This window comes from Haliotis rubra, unplaced genomic scaffold (genome assembly GCF_003918875.1).
Source record: "Haliotis rubra isolate DU_JTF1 unplaced genomic scaffold, ASM391887v1 Scf353, whole genome shotgun sequence".
In the NCBI taxonomy this organism is placed as follows: domain Eukaryota; kingdom Metazoa; phylum Mollusca; class Gastropoda; order Lepetellida; family Haliotidae; genus Haliotis; species Haliotis rubra.
In genome coordinates, this window is record NW_025767028.1 from 743,151 (window position 1) to 768,147 (window position 24,997).

The following is a 24,997-nucleotide window of genomic DNA, read 5'->3' on the forward strand; positions in this document are numbered from 1 at the left end:
ATTCTAAATGGCAGGGGGCGGTGGGGTAGCCTAGTGGTTAAAGCGTTGGCTCGTCACGCCGAAGACCCGGGTTCGAATCCCCAAAGGGGAACAATGTTGGAAGCCCATTTCTGGTGTCCCCCGCCGTGATGTTGCTGGAATATTGCTAAAAGCGGCGTAAAACCAAACTCAGTCAGTCAGTCAGTCTAAATGGCTGTGAGTGAGTGAGTGAGTAACATAACGGCGGAGAACAAAGTTGTACCAACGTTTTGGGAATCGAACCTGGGCCTTTGCCGTGACGAACGAACGCTTTAATCACTAAACTTTCCTCAACACTAACGACGTGTTTGGTTCCGTATATATCGTCAGTTTTCCTTTTCAGTGAGCAGGGGAATGTCTGGCTTAAAGCGAGCTGGTCAGCACTGTCCGGGAGCAAGGCTGGAGTGTGTGGATGTGGAGAAAGACACTGGCCGAAGGGACAGCCTTATCGCTGAACATGACCTTGTTGTGAGGTAGGTCAGGTTGTCCATCTAAATACAAACCACCAAATAGAGTGACTCGAACAAGCTATAGTTGTCAAACAACCCTTAAAAGACAGCAGGAGGCTCATATATATGGCGTATATCGTACGATAAGACCACATGCTTTAAAGTGTGTGTGATTAAAGTAGTTTTAGGTTTTAGGTTTTCTAGTTCGGACTAATACCGGTTTTAAAATGCACTGAGATACCGTACCGCAGATTAACACAAATACCCATTTAGAAAAACAAGTATATTGACAACGCGAGCCAGACTGGGTAACATCAAGAAGCATATTTTGATTTGGTGTGGAGCGGCCACGAATCGACCATCGGGCTGGCGATCGATATAGATCATAGAGATCTATAATTGTTAACAATATATCAATCGATTATCGATAAATACCGGACACGTAACTTTCAGCAAAAATGTCAAAAATGTCTGAAAGAAATGAATATATACATCCGTGCATAAATTAAGCACCACCCTAAATTTTTACCAATTAATTTTGTCTGAAATGAAATTCTAAACTTTTTCCGAAAAATAACCTTTATAATTTGATAGAGCAAGCATTTAACATTTCAAAAACGGAAACATCATTGAAATTACAATGTACTTTCATTAGGATAATTGCCTATGTTTACAACAGGTGTTTTTCTGTCCTAAAACAAGTTACCATATTTTGAAAAGTGAAATTTCAATTGATTGTTATGTGGCCTATAAATTGGTTATCTATTTTGAATGGATGAAAGTTGGTAAACTAAGATTTAAGAAAAGTAACAGTCAAGCTATAAAAAAGTTAAATTGTAAAAGGCAGTAAAAGTTGCTTCACAAACAAAACAAAATGATTTTAGCTGTAATTATCAGTATCCGGCAAGGAGAAGTGTTTTTTCAATAAAATAAGCTCAAAATCATAACAGATTTATTCCAAAATCTTATTAATGTGGCCTTTTTCAGTTTTTGTCAATGAGCAATCTGAATTGTTGGAAAAAGGTCTGAATCTTTGACATTCGGTTTTTTCCTGATTATCTATAATTAAAACTTACTTCATGTGTAAATGTCATCTTGGTATATAACAGAATTGTTATTTTTGGTCAAAACTTAATTTAATTGTGTAGTTTCAGCAGAAGAGGGATAGTTATTTTGAGTAAAACTTCAGACCCATCACATTTTCATTAGCATATTCTTTGATAATGAATAGAAAAAGTTATGGTATTGTTAAAACTGCCAAAGGATAAAGCTTCTTTAGCTCTAGGTTGATTAAATTGATGGCTATACCCTAACTTTTCTGTAGCATCACATTTTATTTTCAAAATTGGGTGGTGCTTAATTAATGTACGGGGAGTGGTGACATGGGTTATTTACATGGGTTACATGGGTTATTTACAAAACACAATTTAGAAGTAGACCATAAATAAAGTCCCAAACCTGTATATTGTATGAGTAAACTAAAAGTTTTATCGATCACAAAATTAAATCTACGATATTATCGATACCACAACCTCATATCGATAATCACTAATACCTTATTCATATCGACAATATGGCACGTTCACGTGTGTAGGAATATACTGCATTCTACCACACAGACAAACGAATACCAATGATTCGTCAGAAGAACAAAAGAATTCCAAAGAAGTACAAAAAGATTCCTTGCATTCTTCTCAGCAGTCAAGTACAGGCAACTCGTGACACATGTTAACAAAAGATGCAGGCGACGTGACGCTATTTCCGCACAACGCACCTGTCTGTTTGTGACCAGTGTCTGTATGTTTCAGCTGTCTACCGCAGAACCTAGTTCATGGTGTGGTCCTGGCATGTCTAGCCAAGAAGACAAACCTCGTGGCCGTCAACTACTGTCTCCCAGAACAGAAGCAACTGCATCAACAGTAAATACTTTTATAATAATTCCAGTTGTTATCTTGATGCCAATTAACACCAAATAGTTTTATGACAAGATCACGTCTTCTCCTGATACAGACTAACACTAAATAGTGTTATGGTAATTCCAGTTGTTATCTTTATACTAACACTAAATAGTGTTCTGATAATTCCAGTTGTTTTCTTTATACTAACTCTAAATAGTGTTATGATAATTCCAATTCCAGATGTTATCTTTATACTAACACTAAATAGTGTTATGATAATTCCAGTTGTTATCTCTATACTAACACTAAATAGTGTTATGATAATTCCAGTTTTTTTCATTATACTAACACTAAATAGTGTTATGATAATTCCAGTTGTTATCTTTATACTAACACTAAATAGTGTTATGATAATTCCAGTTGTTATCTCTATACTAACACTAAATAGTGTTATGATAATTCCAGTTTTTTTCATTATACTAACACTAAATAGCTTTATGAATATTCCAGTTGCTATCTTTATACTAACACTAAATAGTGTTATGATAATTCCAGTTGTTATCTTGATGCCAATTAACACTCAATAGTTTTATGATAATTCCAGTTCTTATCTTGATACCAGTAAGCACTGAATAGTTTTATGATAATTCCTTTTTTTTTTTATACCAGTTAACACTAAATAGTTTTATGATAATTCCATTTTTTTTAATTCCAGTTAACACTGAATAGTTTTATGATAATGCCAGGTGTTCTCTTGATACTACTGAACAGTAACTAGTTTTATGATTAGGCTATTTACGTTAATAGATCACGTTGTCTGTTTTATTAACACCCGAATAACCTTAGGTACTATTCCCGCCGAAATAGTGATTAAATGCCCATAGGACAAATTTGGAATGATTTCAGGATAAGAAACATTACAGGGAAATGATAGATTAAAACAACGCTTGATATTTATTTTTTGAATAAATAGGCGTACAGAACCCAAAGAAACGAAGTGAAGATTTTGGAATTTTGCGCTAAAGAATATTTAGATTCAATCTTCGATGAACTGAAAAATGCATTTCTACTTTTAACAAAGTATATGTGATGTTCGTAAGGTAGGTTAGTTACACAGGAGCACAACACGAACAATTACAACAGTTACAATTAGCAGCTGCGCGAACTGTAGCTGGTCTACGGAAAGACTGGCCAGGCTAAGATGAGCTCTACCAGACCGCATCCCCAGCCCCAGCCCCACCCTTCCTAGACTGTAGGTACACCTGCACTCATAGTCCTCATGTCTTTAATTCCATGATATGAGTGGTGGGGTAGCCCAGTGGTTAGTGCGTTCGCTCGTCACGCCAAAGACACATGGGTACAATGTGTGAAGCCCATTTCCGATGTCCCGAGAGAATATATAGAATATTGCTAAAAGCGGCGTTAAACTAACCTCGCTCACTCACTCACTCGGTGATGGGTCATGGTCATGGCTAGGTGTGTGTTGAAAGCTGTAGTACCTATGTGATGACGTCGCTTGTTTCAGAGTTGTCGACGCTGACCTGATCTTCTTTCTGGACATTGGTCTGCGTCCTGGGCTGGACCACATGGCGGCCAAACAAGCGATAGACGACATAAAAAGCAGAGGAGGCGAGGTGGGACGATATTCACTGGGTCTGGTGGTTATATAGTCTAATGGTTAAAGGTTTCACTCGTCACACCAGAGTGGCTGGCTAGCCTAGTGGTGAAAGCGTTTGCTCGTCAAGCCGAAGAGCGGGTTCGATTCCTTTCATTTGTACAATGTGTGAAACCCTTTCCTGATGTCACAGGAATATTGCTTAAAGCGGTGTAAAACATACTTACTCACTCACTCGTCATTTGAAGAGCGAGTTCGATTCCTTTCATGGGTGCAAGATGTTGGGACCGTTTCTGGTCTCACCCGTCCTGGTTTAGTTGGAATATTGCTAAAGAACAATCATATTCCTTCTCAGTCTGGTGATATTAACCTGGGCAAGGAGACTGCAGGTGCTGTATTTTAGTGTGCCTCAGTAGTCTCGTCAGAGGAAACTGGAAATAAGAAATATTTTGTTTCCTTCAGATAACATCGTATCAGCTGTACACAGGTGCTCTTCCGACTCCAGAATCCGCGACCAATCCTCTCAAGTACAAGTTCAGGTTCGTCGACTACCACACTACCACCAATACCACCACCGCCGCTACTGCTACTACTACTACTACCACTACTACTACTACTGCTGCTGCTGCTACTACTACTACTACTACTACTGCTGCTGCTACTACTACTACTACTGCTGCCACTACTACTACTACTGCTACTACTACTACTACTGCTGCTACTACTACTACTACTGCTACTACTACTACTGCTACTACTACTACTAGTAATCTAATCTAATCATTTTGTATAGCGCTGAAAGGTTCCAGGTATACTGTTCACTGGCGCTTCACATGTTCACAGTATGCACACAGTATGCACACAGTATATACACAGTAAGCACACAGTATATACACAGTATGCACACAGTATATACACAGTATGCACACAGTATATACACAGTATGCACACAGTATATACACAGTATGCACACAGTATATACACAGTGCCTCTTGGTTTAACAGTCATAGGCAATTTTTAAGAGATGGGTTTTTAAGCTTGTCCCGAATGATGATGGTGTTTCTGATAGCTTGATGTTGTCTGGAAGAGCATTCCGCATAGATGCTGCTGCGCGTCTGAAGCTGCTTTCGCCCATAGCTGTTTTACAGTGAGGCTTTTGGAGAGGGTCCTTGTCTTGGGAACGCAGTGTCCGGCTTGGTGAGTGAGGCTGAACAAGAAGGAGCAGAGTCTGTCTTGAGGCATTGGAAGGTGTGGAATAGGATTTGGAACTTGATTCTGCTGGCAACTGGTAGCCAATGGAGTTGTTTGAGAACAGGAGAGAAATGTTGGTGCTTAGATGTCCTGGTAATGATTCTGGCAGCTGTATTTTGGAGGAGTTGAAGTTTATGAAGGAGTGTTGAGGATATGCCATATAACAGGGAATTAGAGTAATCTAACCTTGAGATGATATGTGATTGAGCTAGCATTTTAGTTGAATCTTGAGAAAGGTATCTGCGGAGTTTTCCAATCTGATGGAGATGGAAATTACCTGTTTTGCAAACTGCTGTTATTTGATTTTTCATTGTCATGTTGGAGTCAAAAACAACGCCCATATTCAGCACTTGTTTGCATGATGTTACTGGTGTATCTCCAATTCTGCATGTGATTTTAGAATCAGGTATCTTCTGTAGTTGTTGATGGGAGCCGACAAGAAGAACTTCAGTTTTCTCCTCGTTCAATTTAAGGAAGTTAATTTTCATCCAGTTGCAAACTTTATCAATGCATCTTCTAGTCTGACAAGTTCAGTGGTAATGCGGTTTGGTCTGGCAGCAATAAGGTTGTGTGTGTCATCAGCGTAGCCATGGAAAGGTATTCTGTAACTCGTGAAGACATCACCAAGAGGAATGATTTACATTGTGAAGAGCAGTGGGCCCAAAACCGATCCTTGACAAGGGCCATGGTTTAGATGTGGAGTTCCCGATTGTTACACACTGAGATCGAAGATGCAAATAGGACTTTAACCATGTAAGAACTGAACCTGTGACACCAAATCTGACTACTACTACTTCCACTACTACTACTACTACTACTACCACAACTACCACTACTACTATTACTACTACTACTACCACAACTACCACCACTACTACTATTACTACTACTACTACTACTACAACTACTACTACAACCACTACTACACCACTACTACTTCTACTATCACCAACGTTTGAAGCCCATTTCTGGTGTCCTGCGCGTGACATTGCTGGGATATTGCTAAAAGTGGCGTAACAACTAACTCACACACTCACTCTACCACTACTGCTACTACTACTACTACTACTACTACTACTACTACTACTACTACTACTATTACGACTATATATAACGGGTATGAAACAAGGACTGGCCGGCTCTGGGGTAATACCGTGTGTATGAAAGTGGGGTATAAATGTTATATACTAGGCACATAAAGAAACTGTGCATACAAAAATTTAAAATCTAAATTTATCAAACCTGTGTAGACACATAAGGATTTAAACTCAGAGATTAGTGACATGTATCCAACATGCATGCACGTGCCACGTTCCGTGACGTCACTGGGTTCGTCCTTGAGACGTGCAATACGTTGTTGCACGTGCATTACGGGGAAAGAGAAACAGAGTAAATGAATGCCACACAATACTGTCACTTTGGAAAGCTCATCCCCTGCCCTTGCGATCGTTCAAATAATTAAACGGCTATTGAAACACATAGCATGCCAAGGCTCACGTCTACACAACGTCATGAGGCCATTAGGATGGTCTGTGGGGGGAATGTCTCAACGACAAGTGGCTGCACATTTCCACTGCCATCGGAAGACCATTTCTGCACTGGTGAGACGCTACCAGAACACAAATGACGTCATCGATCGGTCACGTTCTGGACGTCCACGTGTAACAACGCCAAGACAGGACAGATGGATAAGGGTGACCCATCTTCGCCACAGGTTTCAGACTGCAGGGATGACTGCCCGAACCATCCCAGGACTTCGCCGTATCCACCCCAACACAGTTCGACAACGTTTACGTCATCACGGGATCAGACCACGACGTCCCGCCATACGGCCTATCCTGACACGACGTCATCGACAAGCTCGCCGAATGTGGTGCCGAAATCATGTCCGCAGGCCCTTGTTTTGGTGGAGAAATGTTGTTTTTACAGATGAGTCAAGGTTTAACATTTCCCATAGTGATGGACGTCAACGTGCCTATAGACACGTGGGAGAACGTTATGCACAGGCCTGTGTCTTGGAGAGGAATCGCTTTGGTGGTGGTTCCGTGATGATTTGGGGTGGAATAACAGCACGCCAAAGAACTCCTTTGGTGATTTTTCAGGGCAACGTAACTGGTGTGGGCTTCAGGGATCAGATTCTTCGACCTGTGGAAATTCCTTTTCTGCAACGTCATGACCCTGGGTTAACATTCCAACAGGACAATGCCCGCCCTCATACGGCAAGGGTTGCTATGGATTTCTTGCAACACCACAACGATGACTTACTGCCTTGGCCTGCAAATTCACCGGATCTCTCCCCGATAGAGTATGTTTTGGACGAGATGGATCGACGTCTACGCTGTCTTCCTCATCCGCCAGATAAGTCCTTGACCTTGCAACAGAACTTGAGAGAATCTGGCGTGACATCCCACAAGCCTTCCTAGCACGTTTGATAGGCTTTATGCGTCGTCGATGCACTGCTGTTCTCAATGCCGATGGTGAACATACTCGTTATTGAGCTTGTGACATGGTCGTTTGACCCCTGTCCCGCTTGTGGACTCGTGACGTCATTTTGATTGACTTTTCAATTGAAATTCTCCCGACTTGTTATGGTCTCATGATCCCTCCATTAAAGTTTATATGTACCTTTGACATTGTTATCGTACTTATCAACTGGGATAATATTTTGAGAATGCACAGTTTCTTTATGTGGTTATTATAAATTGGCATGGTGTAGCTTCCTGTTTGAGACTAGGATGGTTTCTGCAGCCTTCGTGAGAAAAGATAAACAATCCCCTCACCACGGAGCGGTGGGGGTAGCCTAATGGTCAAAGCGTACGCTCGTCACACTGAAGACCCATTTCTGGTGTCCCCCGCCGTGATATTGCTGGAATATTGCTAAAAGCGGCGTAAAAGCATGCTCACTCACACACTCAACTCTACCACCACCAGCACTTAAGCACTGTGTAGTATCTGATTTCTTCTGTCTGTCACGAACTTTTCGTGATAATTTTCGGGTGACACCAGGTGTCATCACTGATGCCCGTGAGTGAGTGAGTGAGTGAGTTAATGTGGTGTTCGCCTCTGTCTTCCATTCTGTCTACTCAGAGTCTATCATCCGGCGTCGACGTCTGTATTTTCAGAAACATTCACAATCTGAAAGTATTTTTTGTTTCACTGTAAAACAATCCTTAACACAGTTGGATAAACGGAATGATATCTCTGTTTTTCAGCTGGAACCCCGAGAAAGCCCTGGCGAAGAACTTGAAGGCGAGCGGCTACATGAAGGATGGCGAGGTAAGCATTGATGTGTTCTTGTACACAGAGCCCATGGGTGCCGTTGTACAAGACAACGACAGTCATTAGTTATGTTAAGGTATGGGAGTTACGATCACCTTAGCCCTAAGATCCCTTTGTACATACAGCCCGGTCACAAGTCAGTTTTGACAAACGTGGTCTCACCTTTGTCTAGTGAGTTTGTTCAAAATTGCCTCTGTTCATCCACCAGAAAGTGGGTACCCGGTGGGATAAGTTATATGACTGTTAACCCCAGTGTCTCATAATCAGTTTAGGTTAATAATGTCCATCATGTTTTATGCGCTTAGAACATACCTCTGCGGCGTGGAGTTCATCGCAACATAGGTGACCTTACTATTATCATTTTATTGTTTGAGGCAAGAATATTCCAGGTGTTATTGTCAAATCCGAAACAGAAATCAGGGTAAGGTGATACAAGCAACTGAGTCAGAGAGCATGTCCAGTTGACCTGTGCGGATGAAGACATGCCCATTCTGACAATACTCAACGCCTAGGTACAAACGTGTAATTTACTGCATGAAAGGACGTAACTTGCACAAATAATTGCAATCAATGACTTCTGGATAAATTGGAAGTGCAAATAGGCACGTCGCCTGTCACCAGGGAGGTAACTCTATACATATAACTCCACTCTCTGTGTCCAGGTGTTGTGAGAGAGATAACATGTCTCCTGTCAGAAGGGAGGTAACTCTATACTGATATCTCCACTCTCTGTGTCCAGGTGTTGTGAGAGAGCAAACATGTCTCCTGTCAGAAGGGAGCTGACTCTATACTGATAACTCCACTCTCTGTGTCCAGGTGTTGTGAGAGAGCAAACATGTCTCCTGCCAGAAGGGAGCTGACTCTATACTGATATCTCCACTCTCTGTGTCCAGGTGTTGTGAGAGAGCAAACATGTCTCCTGCCAAAAGGGAGCTGACTCTATACTGATAACTCCACTCTCTGTGTCCAGGTGTTGTGAGAGAGCAAACATGTCTCCTGCCAGAAGGGAGCTGACTCTATACTGATATCTCCACTCTCTGTGTCCAGGTGTTGTGAGAGAGCAAACATGTCTCCTGCCAAAAGGGAGCTGACTCTATACTGATAACTCCACTCTCTGTGTCCAGGTGTTGTGAGGGAGCAAACATGTCTCCTGTCAGAAGGGAGGTAACTCTTCACATATTACTCCGCTCCAAGGTAGAGTGAAGATGCTAACCTGAACAGACATAAGGACGTAACTCTACATTGTCAATCGCAGTCTTAACTCTAACGTATGAAGAATATAGTAAGTTGTACATTATCTGCCGGAAGGGAAGAAAGCCGACAAAAAAAGAACTACACTCAGTATGAAGTGCACCGAAGTTGTAAATGATATTCTGCCATGAATCAAGAAAATACTAGATTCTGATTGGTTGTTCAGAAAAATCAGACGGCATCAATTGTGGATTGACGCTCATCTGATTGTAAGGCCGCTTCACCGCGCATTGACAAAATCTTATTGTGAGAACTACATCCGTTTGACCACAATGATGGCGGATCATAACAACAACTCCATGGATTTTGATGCTGATTTTCGAACATTCCACATAGGCAATTGGAATTTTTTGGATTATAAATGCGTTTGATTTCATTGCGCTTCACTGCGCACGTATAGAACACTGCCGCACTACTTCAGCTTGACCACCAACATGACTAATATCAACACAACAGACGTAATGGAAATGCTAATAAAACATTTATTTAAACTTGAAAAATACAATTATATGATTCCCCCCCCCCCCCACACACACACAAACACACACAATTAGGAGGGAACCACACTATCATATTACCTTCTATTATAACAATATTCAAACTCAATTACAATACACAGCCCCAAACATAAACAAAACAATATCTAACATATAAATCAGAAAGCCTTGTAAAAATACATCTCTATCTATACAAAATATGCAGCAAAACATTAGTAAACATTTACCTACCTGGTAAATGGTATATTTAATTCCGTTTAGAATGGGAAATTTGCAAGATGGATCTGACGGTCTGGCGAAACACCACATTTATGCCACTCATAGTCATACTCCATCATATCCCGTTGCATCGTTCACAAAATAATTTTGATCTCTGTCAGCTTCCCTGCAAGGTTGTCACTGTTATGTTCATCCACTTTGAAAAACGCTTGGACACAGTCCAGTCCCAAACGATGAAAACAAAGTTCCAAGGAATAACAAGTTAGTCGCATATAGACAATTCTTAATGAGGCCTCATGAATATTCATATCTGTACCAAAACGAGGCTAAATGGGGCAAAGACACAATCGCATAATGGCGACAAATCTCAATGTATACTTCCTGGTTTCAAATTTCCCTTGAACGGTACATTACGAAACTGTCCAGTACTTCAGGGAAATCGCAGAGAAATGGGAAAGGGCTACAAACATGTTTCTGTAGCATATCCACGGATTGAAGGGTGAATAATTACTGTACATCACGACACATCACGATAAGTCATGTGACCTAGATATCTAGGTTAACGTTTACCATGTTGCGCAGCATTTATGAAGGGAAGCTACTCTAAAGTCACAATAGTGGAAATATTACCAAGGGAAGTCAATTACGTTTACTTTATCAACATATGAACAAAGCAAAAGACGTATTTCCTGACCTGGATTCAAATCATCCACTTCCACATGGGAGTAGTGTTGCTAATTCTTGAGCTGGATAATCGAGATTATAAGTAATATGTAGATCAAGATAGCTCTCCTCGAGTGGATCTGGACCAAACAAATTTGTTTGTATTATTCATGTGATGAAATTATTTGTTTGGTATTTTTCTGTTTAAAATGTTTTGTCCTATCGACTCTGTTTTATAGATATAGGGTATTTATTTACGCATTTATTTTCAGTTGTACTGGACTAGTGGTGATGGCGATGTGCGCGTAGCTGCATGTTACAATCGCAGAGGAAAAACGAATCGCCACATCATCATGTAGAAACTATTTATTTCAATCAACATGAGTGGGACACAATGTGCAAGACAAAACTGGATGATTTTTTTCAAGTTTTTTCTTGACTGATTTGGAGGTGAATAATTAATTTACCTAAATGGACAAGTGGTACCTCCATGGGGAATATTTGAACCAATTTTCAATACTGTGTTACTATACCATAAAATTGATTTATTGTAGATCAGGTGTATTTAGTCTGTACCACTGTAACTGAAGACATTTTTAAGGAGAACATATTATCAGATTAACATAACAGGATTCAGACTACAGCAAACAATTAACCCAAATAAATAACGAACACCTGGAGTGCAGTTAATAAAAAAATATTTTGAAATGGTGTCTTAAAAGTCCAATAACAATAGACACATTCACAATAGCTTCCAACTGTAATACTGATGAATAACAATAAAAATTTCAGAGGATGCAAATTGAAAATATATTGGGTGCAATATTTATGTTGATAGAAGTATCCTTTTAGATTAGTCTGACATAAATGGCAACAATTACAGCTGGATCAATGCATAATTTATCATAGTTTTCTCCCCTTACACATTATCATAATCTCTTACCTATGAATGATGTTTTTTTCTGATTCCCAACTAACTCTTTTCAAACAGGATGAAATACATTCTTTTTCATCATTAGTAATTAAACAGCAGCAAGTTACATCTACAACTATGCCATTATGAAAGACCTTTCTATTATTCAGTTAAATCCATCAATGTGTATGTATCTGTGTACAGCTGTCTCTTTTTTCATCAATCATTTACACAACACAAAAGCACCAAACAATTTCATTTACATTCATGTCTGTCAATTTTTGTGCTGTTTGGGCAAGGTACTTCACAAGACCTGGGAAGATATTTAACAAATGAAAAAGTTCCAGCTAATCAGAGCCAAACGTGAAATGATGGAATACTGTAAAATGTTCAATCAATTTTTATCATCATACATGAATTTACAAACTCCAAACTTTTCAAGTTCAAGTTTTCTGTTCAATTTGTCTATTTTGTCAACCTTTTCCTTGAGTTGCCTCCCCTGTTCATGTAAGTTTTGCTGGAGTTGTTCTATGTAGGACTGGGGTCAGTGGCTGCTGTATCACTATCTGCTTCACTGTAATATAAGCATTGTAAAGCATCACTTATCTCTTCGACCACACAAACAATAAATATATATCTGGAATTACAAATATACATCAAGGAATAGAGGCTAACATCATTTCATATTTTAGAAAGTATGGGCAATCAATATTTTTATATGTAAATATCATAGCATATAGGTCAAAGTTCAGTTGTATTAAATTCTTTAAAACCATGTCAGTTGGCAATATTAACTTAATACGATCTGACATTCTTACTGTATCTGAGATGGTGACTGTGGTAGATTCCTTATGGGAGGTTCCTGAGCTGGTGACATGCTCTCTGACTCTTAATTAGCACCATCTGAAATGGATATTTAAACACTAAATATATTTCAGTTGGTGTAACTAGATAGTCCAGTAATATGTCCTGTATCCCTGAAGTACTGGTCAGTATGCAGTAATTTTGAAAGTAGATACATATTTAAGATTTTTTTAACAGCATGTGTATGTCCTGCATATACAAATGTATATGTACTTGAAATGTTACTTTGATTTGCAGCCAATCTAATTTCACGGATACAGAATATTTGCAAATAAAATTCCCTTGCCATCATGACAAGAGTGTCTGCACATGTCCATATGCTTATTTTTTTTAATATATTGGACCGTACATAATTTATGACTAGGGGGGGTGATGATGATTTTAGGTTCGGTGTTTGTGGGGGGTAGGGGTGTCTCCCAGTTTGTTTTGGGGAGGCAGGGGAGGGTCAATTGTGTACATATGAACTAGGGGGATCACTGATTTTGAACATGACAATGTGTGTGTGGGGTGGGGTGGGGTTTTGAATGTGTCTGTGTGTGTGTGACATTCACATTGTACATGTGCCCCTGATATTAAAATCTTGCATAGTGAACAGTCTGTACATTACACGGCAGATCTAGACTATGCCATGTGCCGTAATTATTTTGTACTTACTATGAATCATTTTCCAGGATCTCTCCGTATTTTCGTCAACCACTGCCTTCTTCTGATCTTATTCTTGGAAATATGGTGAAAAGATACCGTAAACTCCTTACGGGCATCACTCCAACGCAAAGGCACACAGCAGTAATCTTTCCTTTTCGAGGTCGACATTTTCAAGGTTGGGTCAACCTATTTAAGCCTCGCTTTCGATTTGACCTCGAGGTCATGCATATTGGCTAAGAATGGCAGTACGTGAAATCATGATCGGCCGGTCATAAAAATCAACAGTCTTTGATGAGTTACAGGTCGTAGGTTGATCAGGAAAGGATCTATTCTTCGATTCTGCAGGGTTCAGATTCAACAGTCAGTCAAGTATTGTCCACTGTCACTTCAAATTTCAACCTTTCGCAAAATGTAAACACTGGCTCGTCCGCCATTTCAAACTGTTGCGTAACTGTCTACTTTGAAGAAAATAAGTAGGTCAGACGATTCCATTATAGTGTGGCCAGGGGGGTACAGTTTCACGGCACACAAAACAATAGTCTGGTTTTAGTCGTGTGGAGTTGGGATGAAAAAAAACCCAAGCTCTCGGGTATTACATAATTGCATTGAATAAACAGTAGTTTGATTTCTTTGGACAGAATATTGTTATGTTGTAATGCTAAAAAAATACGAACGGCACCTACCGCTCCCTTCACAGACGAGTTCAATTCGCCTCTCGTCCCATGCCGGATTACGCAGTGTCTTCCGCAGAGCGAGGAAGTTCGATTATAAATGGGCCATGGTAGAATGGAGCTAAACCTAGTGCGTTTGAAAATCAGAGACATGCTTTACTGAATTGAGGCGACTAAATATTTCAATTGAAACCTCACGCTACGCGTTCGGTTCCAATTGAAATTTAATTTAAGTTATTAATTGAAATATTTAGTCGCCTCAATTCAGTAAAGCATGTCTCTGATTTTCAAACACACTAGGTTTATCTCCTAAATATAAGGTTGTAAGGACACAACTCGCCACAGCCTGTTGGAGTAAACGAGTGCAATTCTCTGTACAGAGGTATTTGGCTTATTGGGGAAATCCCACCTGGTTGTGGCTTAATGATGAACTAGGACTTTTAGCGTGTAGTTCTGTATTGAGTTAAATCCTGTATCCCATTACATTCGTTAAGGTTCCAAAATTTGCAATACGTAATAATATTCTGCCATTCTGCATTCTAGAAGACGATCGTGCCATCTCCTATGGAGGCTGTACATGACGTTGGGCAAGTCCGGGACTTCCAGGAAGAGTTTGAAGGATTCTATTATAACTTTGACACTTCGTATCTATCCTTGTATGGAATCGAGGAAGTGCACACCCTTAAGATGGGCTCCATGAGATACAAGGTATGTGTCCATACCCTGTGTGGGATTTATGAGATACAAGGTATGTATCTATACCCAGGGTGAGATGAATGAGATACAAGGTATGTATCTATACCCAGGGTGAGATGAATGAGATACAAGGTATGTATCTATACCCAGGGTGAGATGAATGAGATACAAGGTATGTATCTATACCTAGGGTGAGATGAATGAGATACAAGGTATGTATCTATACCCAGGGTGAGATGAATGAGATACAAGGTATGTATCTATACCCAGGATGAGATGTATGAGATACAAGGTATGTATCTATACCCAGGGTGAGATGAATGAGATACAAGGTATGTATCTATACCCAGGGTGAGATGAATGAGATACAAGGTATGTATCTATACCCAGGGTGAGATGAATGAGATACATATAGAATCTCACCCAAGTGTCTTCTGATATCAATTATATCAACACGAGTTGATAAAGTTACAAATATCCGAGGCTTGCCGAGGATATTTTAACTTTATCAACGAGTGTTGATATTTGATATCAGAAGACACGAGGGTGAGATTCTATTTATCATCCAAAATCACTTTTCATTAATTTTCAATGAAATATGCACATCTCTCAACACGGTACTGCCATTACACTTGCAGTGCAGTGATGTCATAGCATTGTGACGTCATCAAGTACATGACGTCATAGCATTGTCAGGGCATTGTACAAAATCTACTGTCAAAACGATATCTCCTAGGAGATATCGTTTGATCTCACACAAGCGATATCTCCTGTGGAACACAGTTTTGGATGATAAAAGGTATGTATCTATACCCAGGGTGAGATGAATGAGATACAAGGTATGTATCTATACCCAGGATGAGATGAATGAGATACAAGGTATGTATCTATACCAGGGTGAGATGAATGAGATACAAGGTATGTATCTATACCCAGAAGGTGAGATGAATGAGATACAAGGTGAGATGTATCTATACCCAGGGTGAGATGAATGAGATACAAGGTATGTATCTATACCCAGGGTGAGATGAATGAGAGGTATACAAGGTATGAATACTATAGCCAGGGTGAGATGAATGAGATATACAAGGTATGTATCTATAGCCAGGGTGAGATGAATGAGATACAAGGTATGTATCTATACCCAGGGTGAGATGAATGAGATACAAGGCATGTATCTATACCCAGGGTGAGATGAATGAGATACAAGGTATGTATCTATACCCAGGGTGAGATGAATGAGATCTATACCCGAGGGTGAGATGAATGAGATACAAGGTATGTATCTATACCCAGGGTGAGATGAATGATGAGATACAAGGTATGTATCTATACCCAGGGTGAGATGAATGAGATACAAGGTATGCATCTATGCCTATAGGGTGAGATGAATGAGATACAAGGTATGTATCTATACCCAGGGTGAGATGAATGAGATACAAGGTACATGTATCTATACCCAGGGTGAGATGAATGAGATACAAGAGTATGTATCTATACCCAGGGTGAGATGTATGAGATACAAGGTATGTATCTATACCCAGGGTGAGATGAATGAGATACAAGGTATGTATCTATACCCAGGGTGAGATGAATGAGATACATATAGAATTCATCCAGAAGTGTCTTCTGATATCAATTATATCAACACGAGTTGATAAAGTTACAACATATCGAGGCTTGCCGAGGATATTTAACTTTTATCAACGAGTGTTGATATCAACATTTGATATCAGAAGACACGAGGGTGATTCTATTTATCATCAAAATCACTTTTCATTAATTTCCTAAATGAAATATGCACATCTCTCTGCCATTACACTTGCAGTGCAGTGATCAAAACGTCATACATTGTCAGGCATTGTACAAAATCTACTGTCAAACGATATCCTGAAATCGTTTGATCTCACATCTCTCACACAGTTTGGATGATAAAAGGTATGTATCTATACCCAGGGTGAGATGAATGAGATACAAGGTATGTATCTATACCCAGGGTGAGATGTGAGATACAAGGTATGTATCTATACCCAGGGTAGAGATGAATGAGATACAAGGTATGTATCTATACCCAGGGTGAGATGAATGAGACAAGGTATCATCATACCCAGGGTGAGATGAATGATACAAGGTATGTATCTATACCCAGGGTGAGATGAATGAGATACAAGGTATGTATCTATAGCCAGGGTGAGATGAATGAGTACAAGGTATGTATCTATACCCAGGGTGAGATGAATGAGATACGAGGTATCTATACCCAGGGTGAGATGAATGGAGATACAAGGTATGTATCTATACCCAGGGTGAGATGAATGAGAGATATAGAATCTCACTCCAGTGTCTTTCTGATATCAATGATATCAACACGAGTTGATAAAGTTACAAATATCCGAGGCTTGCCGAGACTTTTATCAACGTTTGATATCAAGAAGACACGAAGATTCTATTTATCATCCAAAATCACTTTCATTAATTTTCAATGAAATATGCACATACTGCCATTACACTTGCAGTGATGTCATAGCATTGTGACGTCACATGACGTCATAGCATTGTCAGGGCATTGCATACAAAATCTACTGTCAAAACGATATCTCCTAGGAGGGGTGAATATCCTAGGAGATATCGTTTGATCTCACACAAGCGATATCTCCTGTGAGCCACAGTTTTGGATGATAAAAGGTATGTATCTATACCCAGGGTGAGATGAATGAGATACAAGGTATGTATCTATACCCAGGGTGAGATGAATGAGATACAAGGTATGTATCTATACCCAGGATGAGATGAATGAGATACAAGGTATGTATCTATGCCCAGGGTGAGATGAATGAGATACAAGGCATGTATCTATACCCAGGATGAGATGAATGAGATACAAGGTATGTATCTATACCCAGGGTGAGATGAATGAGATACAAGGTATGTATCTATACCCAGGATGAGATGAATGAGATACAAGGTATGTATCTATACCCAGGGTGAGATGAATGAGATACAAGGTATGTATCTATACCCAGGGTGAGATGAATGAGATACAAGGTATGTATCTATACCCAGGGTGAGATGAATGAGATACAAGGTATGTATCTATACCCAGGGTGAGATGAATGAGATACAAGGTATGTATCTATACCCAGGGTGAGATGAATGAGATACAAGGTATGTATCTATACCCAGGGTGAGATGAATGAGATAGATATAGAATCTCACCCAAGTGTCTTCTGATATCAATTATATCAACACGAGTTGATAAAGTTACAAATATCCGAGGCTTGCCGAGGATATTTTAACTTTTATCAACGAGTGTTGATATATTTGATATCAGAAGACACGAGGGTGAGATTCTATTTATCATCCAAAATCACTTTTCATTAATTTCCAATGAAATATGCACATCTCTCAACACGGTACTGCCATTACACTTGCAGTGCAGTGATGTCATAGCATTGTGACGTCATCAAGTACATGACGTCATAGCATTGTCAGGGCATTGTACAAAATCTACTGTCAAAACGATATCTCCTAGGAGATATCGTTTGATCTCACACAAGCGATATCTCCTGTGGAACACAGTTTTGGATGATAAAAGGTATGTATCTATACCCAGGGTGAGATGAATGAGATACAAGGTATGTATCTATACCCAGGGTGAGATGAATGAGATACAAGGTATGTATCTATACCCAGGGTGAGATGAATGAGATACAAGGTATGTATCTATACCCAGGGTGAGATGAATGAGATACAAGGTATGTATCTATACCCAGGGTGAGATGAATGAGATACAAGGTATGTATCTATACCCAGGGTGAGATGAATGAGATACAAGGTATGTATCTATAGCCAGGGTGAGATGAATGAGATACAAGGTATGTATCTATACCCAGGGTGAGATGAATGAGATACAAGGTATGTATCTATACCCAGGGTGAGATGAATGAGATACAAGGTATGTATCTATACCCAGGGTGAGATGAATGAGATACATATAGAATCTCACCCAAGTGTCTTCTGATATCAATTATATCAACACGAGTTGATAAAGTTACAAATATCCGAGGCTTGCCGAGGATATTTTAACTTTTATCAACGAGTGTTGATATATTTGATATCAGAAGACACGAGGGTGAGATTCTATTTATCATCCAAAATCACTTTTCATTAATTTTCAATGAAATATGCACATCTCTCAACACGGTACTGCCATTACACTTGCAGTGCAGTGATGTCATAGCATTGTGACGTCATCAAGTACATGACGTCATAGCATTGTCAGGGCATTGTACAAAATCTACTGTCAAAACGATATCTCCTAGGAGGGGGGTGAGATATCCTAGGAGATATCGTTTGATCTCACACAAGCGATATCTCCTGTGGAACACAGTTTTGGATGATAAAAGGTATGTATCTATACCCAGGGTGAGATGAATGAGATACAAGGTATGTATCTATACCCAGGGTGAGATGAATGAGATACAAGGTATGTATCTATACCCAGGATGAGATGAATGAGATACAAGGTATGTATCTATACCCAGGGTGAGATGAATGAGATACAAGGTATGTATCTATACCCAGGATGAGATGAATGAGATACAAAGGTATGTATCTATACCAAGGGTGAGATGAATGAGATACAAGGTATGTATCTATACCCAGGATGAGATGAATGAGATACAAGGTATGTATCTATACCCAGGGTGAGATGAATGAGATACAAGGTATGTATCTATACCCAGGGTGAGATGAATGAGATACAAGGTATGTATCTATACCCAGGTGAGATGAATGAGATACAAGGTATGTATCTATACCCAGGGTGAGATGAATGAGATACAAGGTATGTATCTATACCCAGGGTGAGATGAATGAGATACAAGGTATGTATCTATACCCAGGATGAGATGAATGAGATACAAGGTATGTATCTATAGCCAGGGTGAGATGAATGAGATACAAGGTATGTATCTATACCCAGGGTGAGATGAATGAGATACAAGGTATGTATCTATACCCAGGATGAGATGAATGAGATACAAGGTATGTATCTATAGCCAGGGTGAGATGAATGAGATACAAGGTATGTATCTATACCCAGGGTGAGATGAATGAGATACAAGGTATGTATCTATACCCAGAGTGAGATGAATGAGATACAAGGTACCTACCAACACTCAGAGTGGGCTCCATGAGATACACCCCACCTTCACACGAAAATAACTAGTATACATTTCCCAACTCCCAATCCACTGGCATATTTCCAGAAATGCTTGAGTTCTGAATCTGGGTATGTGTCATCCTCAGGGCTTCTGCGCTGCGAACCTGAGCCTGATGAAACTTGGTCTTTACAGTACCACCCCCCACAAGCTGCTGCATGAGGACTCTGACGCCTTCACGTGGGTATGTAGCCATGAAATATACACTTGAACATGCCATGTAGGCAGGCACTCATATACACAAGTACCTTTTAAAAAGTACGATATTAATGATCAGAGCAATGGGTATTAATGTGCTTTTCTACAGTACCATAAAAGTGGCACATGCAATATTTGCCGAAGAACATTTCACTGTGGGTGTATTTGTGGCAGGATACGCTCTTCTTCATGCGAGCACCTGGTATGAACACAACTTGACTATGATAACAAAACACATTCTCATGATATTGTTTGAAATTGTACAAAAGAGAGTTTGATGATAATGGAATTAAGCCTAAAAGTTTACACAGTTTTAGGATAGGTGTTTTTATATCCACGGCAAAATTCTTCAGTTTGGTGCATGCAGTCAAATCTATGGTCTCTTTACAGAAATCAGAACATGTGTTTGTATTCACGACTTGCTATTGAATAGGGATGCTATTTGATCAAGTTGTTCTTGAAGCTGGACATACTAGTGCAATGATTACTAGCATGTGACAAGATATGGCTGGCACACTGCCAGATACCTACCTTGATCATTATTCAGGATTTGTGTAATGTTTGTATAACAGAGAAACTACATGTGTTACGAGTTTGGGCTGAACGAAAACGTCACAGATGAAGTCCTGGAGTCAAAGGTCAACGAGCGACTATCGCCAGGTCAAATAGAGGTTATCAGAAGGTGTGTCTATACGGGGAAGGTCCATGCTGGATGTGATGCTCTCAACAAATGGAATTGTTTTGGTGGTCATTACTACTCATTTGATTTGAAGGTCGTCATGAAAAAAAGTAATTTGAAGGTCGTTATGAAGTAGATATTTTTGGAGGTGGTTATTGATCACAAGAATTTGTTGGTCGATATGATTCATACTTGATGACTAGTGACCTCAGACATAGATCCCAGCATACCGGTCGGTTCTTTAGTCTGAAGAATTCCTACTATCGTTGGTTGTATTATTAATTTCGGAAATTGTCCATTCCTATCATGGCCTCATGGTTTGAGATTTAAATTTTTTTCTTAAAACGAACTTGCTTACAAATAATCATAAACATGGCCAATCATGGATGGGAAACAGTGATCAGAGTATTGTGACAACTGACTGATTAATCCGTCTACCCTGTATTTCAATCAGGAATATTATACTCCCTATTAAAACTTTGACTCACTAGTGTAAATGTAACCACTTACTTCAGTCAACTGTTCTAAACTAGATTTTCCAAAATATTCCATACTGTTCAAAGGTACTGTTTACACATGAACTGATGTATTGTAAAACAAATTCGTAGCGTTGAAAAGATTATTGTCATGAGTACAAAAAATCATGAAACTAAGTGAAAATTGGTGAATTCTAATCAAATCTTTACACCAAAACGCAGCTGTTCATCCGCACAATATTTACACATGCTTTTCAGCAATTTGATGCATGATCCTCACGCAGTTCACCTGCACAAGGTTTGCAGTTGGTTCCCCTATGTTAGTAGAGAAATTCATTTTCGATGTAACCACATATATGTTCATAACATATAATGAATGCTTTAAACGAGTCTAAACTTTTGATGGGGAGTATGTAGACTGCATAGCTGCTGTATAAAGGTTACATGTTTTGAAACATCAAGTGTACCCTTCACATTGTCTACTTTGCAGTCTTGGCTTGCTAGGATCTGAAGAAATCAAGAAGATTTCAACACCATTTAAAACGCTTGTCCATCACCTTGCATCACGCCCTGACTTTAAATATGGTAGGTATGGTATGGTGGGGTATGGCTTCGACTTTAAAATGTTCATGGTACGGTATGGTGAGTTATGGCTTTGACAATGTTCATGATAGGCATGGTGAGTTAAGCCTAAGATCTCGTAACCTTTCTCGTAGCATTCGTACCCCCTATACTGTAACATAGGAGGTACGAATGCTACGAGAAAAGTTACGAGATCTTAGGCTTATGAGAGCTTTGTGAACCTGGGCCCTGACAATCCAGTGATCAACAGCATGGATCTACGCAGGTGGGAACCGATGTCAATCAAGTCAGCGATGCTGACCACCCGCTATCAGCATCTACACAGACTGATACTTTCACTATAAGGTTTCACCCATTATACTGCGATTATTCTTTCACTATGAGGTTTTGCCATTATACTGCGATTAATTCTTTCACTATAAGGTTTTGCCATTATACTGCGATTAATTCTTTCACTATAAGGTTTTGCCATTATACTGCGATTATTCTTTCACTATAAGGTTTTGCCATTATACTGCGATTATTCTTTCACTATGAGGTTTTACAACATCTACAGTATAATTTCACTATAAGGTTTTACATTTATTTAGAGGGGATGGTTTCACTGTGATGTTTTAAATTTCACTCTGACGTTTTACAGTTATACTGTAGTGATATTTTTACAGTTGGTTTGCAGTTGGTCTGATGTACTACCGCATCGTCTGTCTATTAATCTGTGACATAGATTGGTCTGCTGTTGATCTGATGTACAGTCACGTCGCCTGTCTATTAATCTGTGACATAGATTGGTCTGCTGTTGATCTGATGTACAGTCACGTCGCCTGTCTATTAATCTCTGACATAGATTGGTCTGCTGTTGATCTGATGTACAGTCACGTCGCCTGTCTATTAATCTGTGATATAGATTGGTCTGCTGTTGATCTGATGTACAGTCACGTCGCCTGTCTATTAATCTGTGACATAGATTGGTCTGCTGTTGATCTGATGTACAGTCACGTCGCCTGTCTACTTGATCTGTGACATAGATTGGTCTGCTGTTGATCTGATGTACAGTCACGTCGCCTGTCTACTTGATCTGTGACATAGATTGGTCTGCTGTTGATCTGATGTACAGTCACGTCGCCTGTCTATTAATCTGTGACATAGATTGGTCTGCTGTTGATCTGATGTACAGTCACGTCGCCTGTCTACTTGATCTGTGACTTTAGCTTATCTGCAGTTGGTCTGATGTACAGTCACGTAGTCTGTCTACTTGATCTGTGACATAGGTTGGTCTTCAGCTGGTCTGAGGTACAGTCATTTCGTCTGTCTACTTGATCTGTGATATAGGTTGGTCTGCAGTTGGTCTGAGGCACAGAAACGTCGTCTGTCTACTTGATCTGTGACATAGTTTGGTCTGCAGCTGGTTGGATGTGCAGTGTTAATAAGAGGTTTGGGTTGTGTAGCGTCAATTCAGCAAGTGTGATTAATACACATTCAGACTCCGCCGACCGAGACATGGTTCTGATGGACATCAAGGTGACCGGAAGCTTCCCTGACGGACACAGCGAGTCCCGGAAGATGGAGATGACAGTGTTTGGAGAAGCTGGAAACAACTCAGCCACGTCCAAAACTGTGGGTCACTGTGCAGCCACAGCCGCCATGATGATACTGAATGGTAGGCAGTGAGGCTGGTGGGTGAGTGGGTGAGTGAGTGAGTGAGTGAGCTTTGATCGAGGTGAGCGAGGCGAGCGTGCGGCCCGGCAGGTTTTGGGTTGCGGGTGTTTGGGTGCGTGAGTGAGTGATGTTTTAAGCCAGCGTTAGCAATATTCTAGCAATATCGCGGCATCTGAATTTACTCATTGTGACCATGTGAGAATCGAAATCGGGTCCTGTGTAGATCGACAAACGCTTTACCCATGAGGCTATATCGACCCTGGCAGGCGGTTGAGCCACAAACAATACGAGAAAAGACTTACAGTAGTGTCAAATTGTCGTATATATCCAAGCATAAATGTACCGTAATATCTAAGTTTGATAAAACATCTGAATGATAAACCTGTCGCTCTTTCAGGGGAGATAACTCTGAGGGGCGTCATCGCTCCTATCGTGCCCGAACTCTACAAACCCATGCTGAAGAACCTGCAGGGGAAGGGGATCAATATTGTGACCAAATAGTGCAAGGGCATACCAGTCGATCATTAGAGAAGAAAGCAGATAACAGTTCATGGATAACAGATCTTAGCAGGCCTAACACCACGTAACAAATATCTCGCACCTTTCTCACACAGCACATGCTAACTTTGCGTGTATTACACCCTCATCGCGTTCAGTTTTAAAACTGTTGTAATCAGTTTTATAGTGAAATACTGTTGTACAACTTTACTGTTGTAATCAGTGTTATAGTGAAATAGTGTTGTACAACTTTACGGATTGCAATCAGTTTCATTGTGAAATACTGCTGTACAACTTAACTGTTTCGGACAGTTTCATTGTGACATGCTGTTGTACAACCTTACTGTTTCGGACAGTTTCATTGTGACATGCTGTTGTACAACTTTACTGTTTCGGACAGTTTCATTGTGACATGCTGTTGTACAACTTTACTGTTGCGGACAGTTTTATTGTGACATGCTGTTGTACAACTTTACTGTTGTGGACAGTTTTATTGTGACATGCTGTTGTACAACTTTACTGTTGCAATGAGTTTTCTGGTGAAATACTGTTGTATAGCTTTGCTGTTGTACAACTGTACCATATATTATATTTGGGATTACACTTTGTTAGGAAAGTATAGATTCTTGTACTTTCTTGGCTGAGTCCCATCCGGGATTCGAACCCTACCGTGAGAGTGAGGCACCTAATAGATTGTTGTACGACTGTGCTGGGACCAGATCAGTTGGGAAAAGACAGAAGACACGAGTAAGACTAT

General features: G+C 39.9%; 2 protein-coding genes across 2 annotated transcripts; both read left to right on the plus strand.

The window, feature by feature from the left end:
• Positions 1-372: 372 nt before the first annotated feature.
• Positions 373-21,164, plus strand: LOC124285115 (alpha-aminoadipic semialdehyde synthase, mitochondrial-like). The gene is made up of 8 exons (XM_046721267.1): positions 373-491; positions 2,276-2,386; positions 3,891-3,999; positions 4,443-4,519; positions 8,444-8,507; positions 14,777-14,941; positions 20,240-20,335; positions 20,922-21,164. Exons 1-8 carry the CDS (start codon positions 373-375, stop codon positions 21,162-21,164), a joined length of 984 nt encoding a protein of 327 aa, XP_046577223.1.
• A 2,408-nt stretch (positions 21,165-23,572) lies between these two features.
• LOC124285122 (probable saccharopine dehydrogenase [NADP(+), L-glutamate-forming]) lies at positions 23,573-24,373 on the plus strand. Its single transcript, XM_046721275.1, has 2 exons — positions 23,573-23,743; positions 24,140-24,373. The coding sequence occupies exons 1-2, from the start codon at positions 23,584-23,586 to the stop codon at positions 24,241-24,243; spliced, it is 264 nt and encodes an 87-aa protein (XP_046577231.1). The 5' UTR covers positions 23,573-23,583; the 3' UTR covers positions 24,244-24,373.
• Positions 24,374-24,997: the final 624 nt, after the last annotated feature.

Bases quoted from the DNA above. Each gene is read 5' to 3' on its own strand.
- LOC124285115 (XM_046721267.1), top strand. From the start codon at position 373: ATGTCTGGCTTAAAGCGAGCTGGTCAGCACTGTCCGGGAGCAAGGCTG. The intron at 492-2,275 runs GTAGGTCAGGTT...TGTATGTTTCAG, and splicing joins GAACATGACCTTGTTGTGAG to CTGTCTACCGCAGAACCTAG. The intron at 20,336-20,921 runs GTATGTAGCCAT...TTTGTATAACAG, and splicing joins ACTCTGACGCCTTCACGTGG to AGAAACTACATGTGTTACGA.
- LOC124285122 (XM_046721275.1), top strand. From the start codon at position 23,584: ATGGTTCTGATGGACATCAAGGTGACCGGAAGCTTCCCTGACGGACAC. The intron at 23,744-24,139 runs GTAGGCAGTGAG...TCGCTCTTTCAG, and splicing joins CGCCATGATGATACTGAATG to GGGAGATAACTCTGAGGGGC.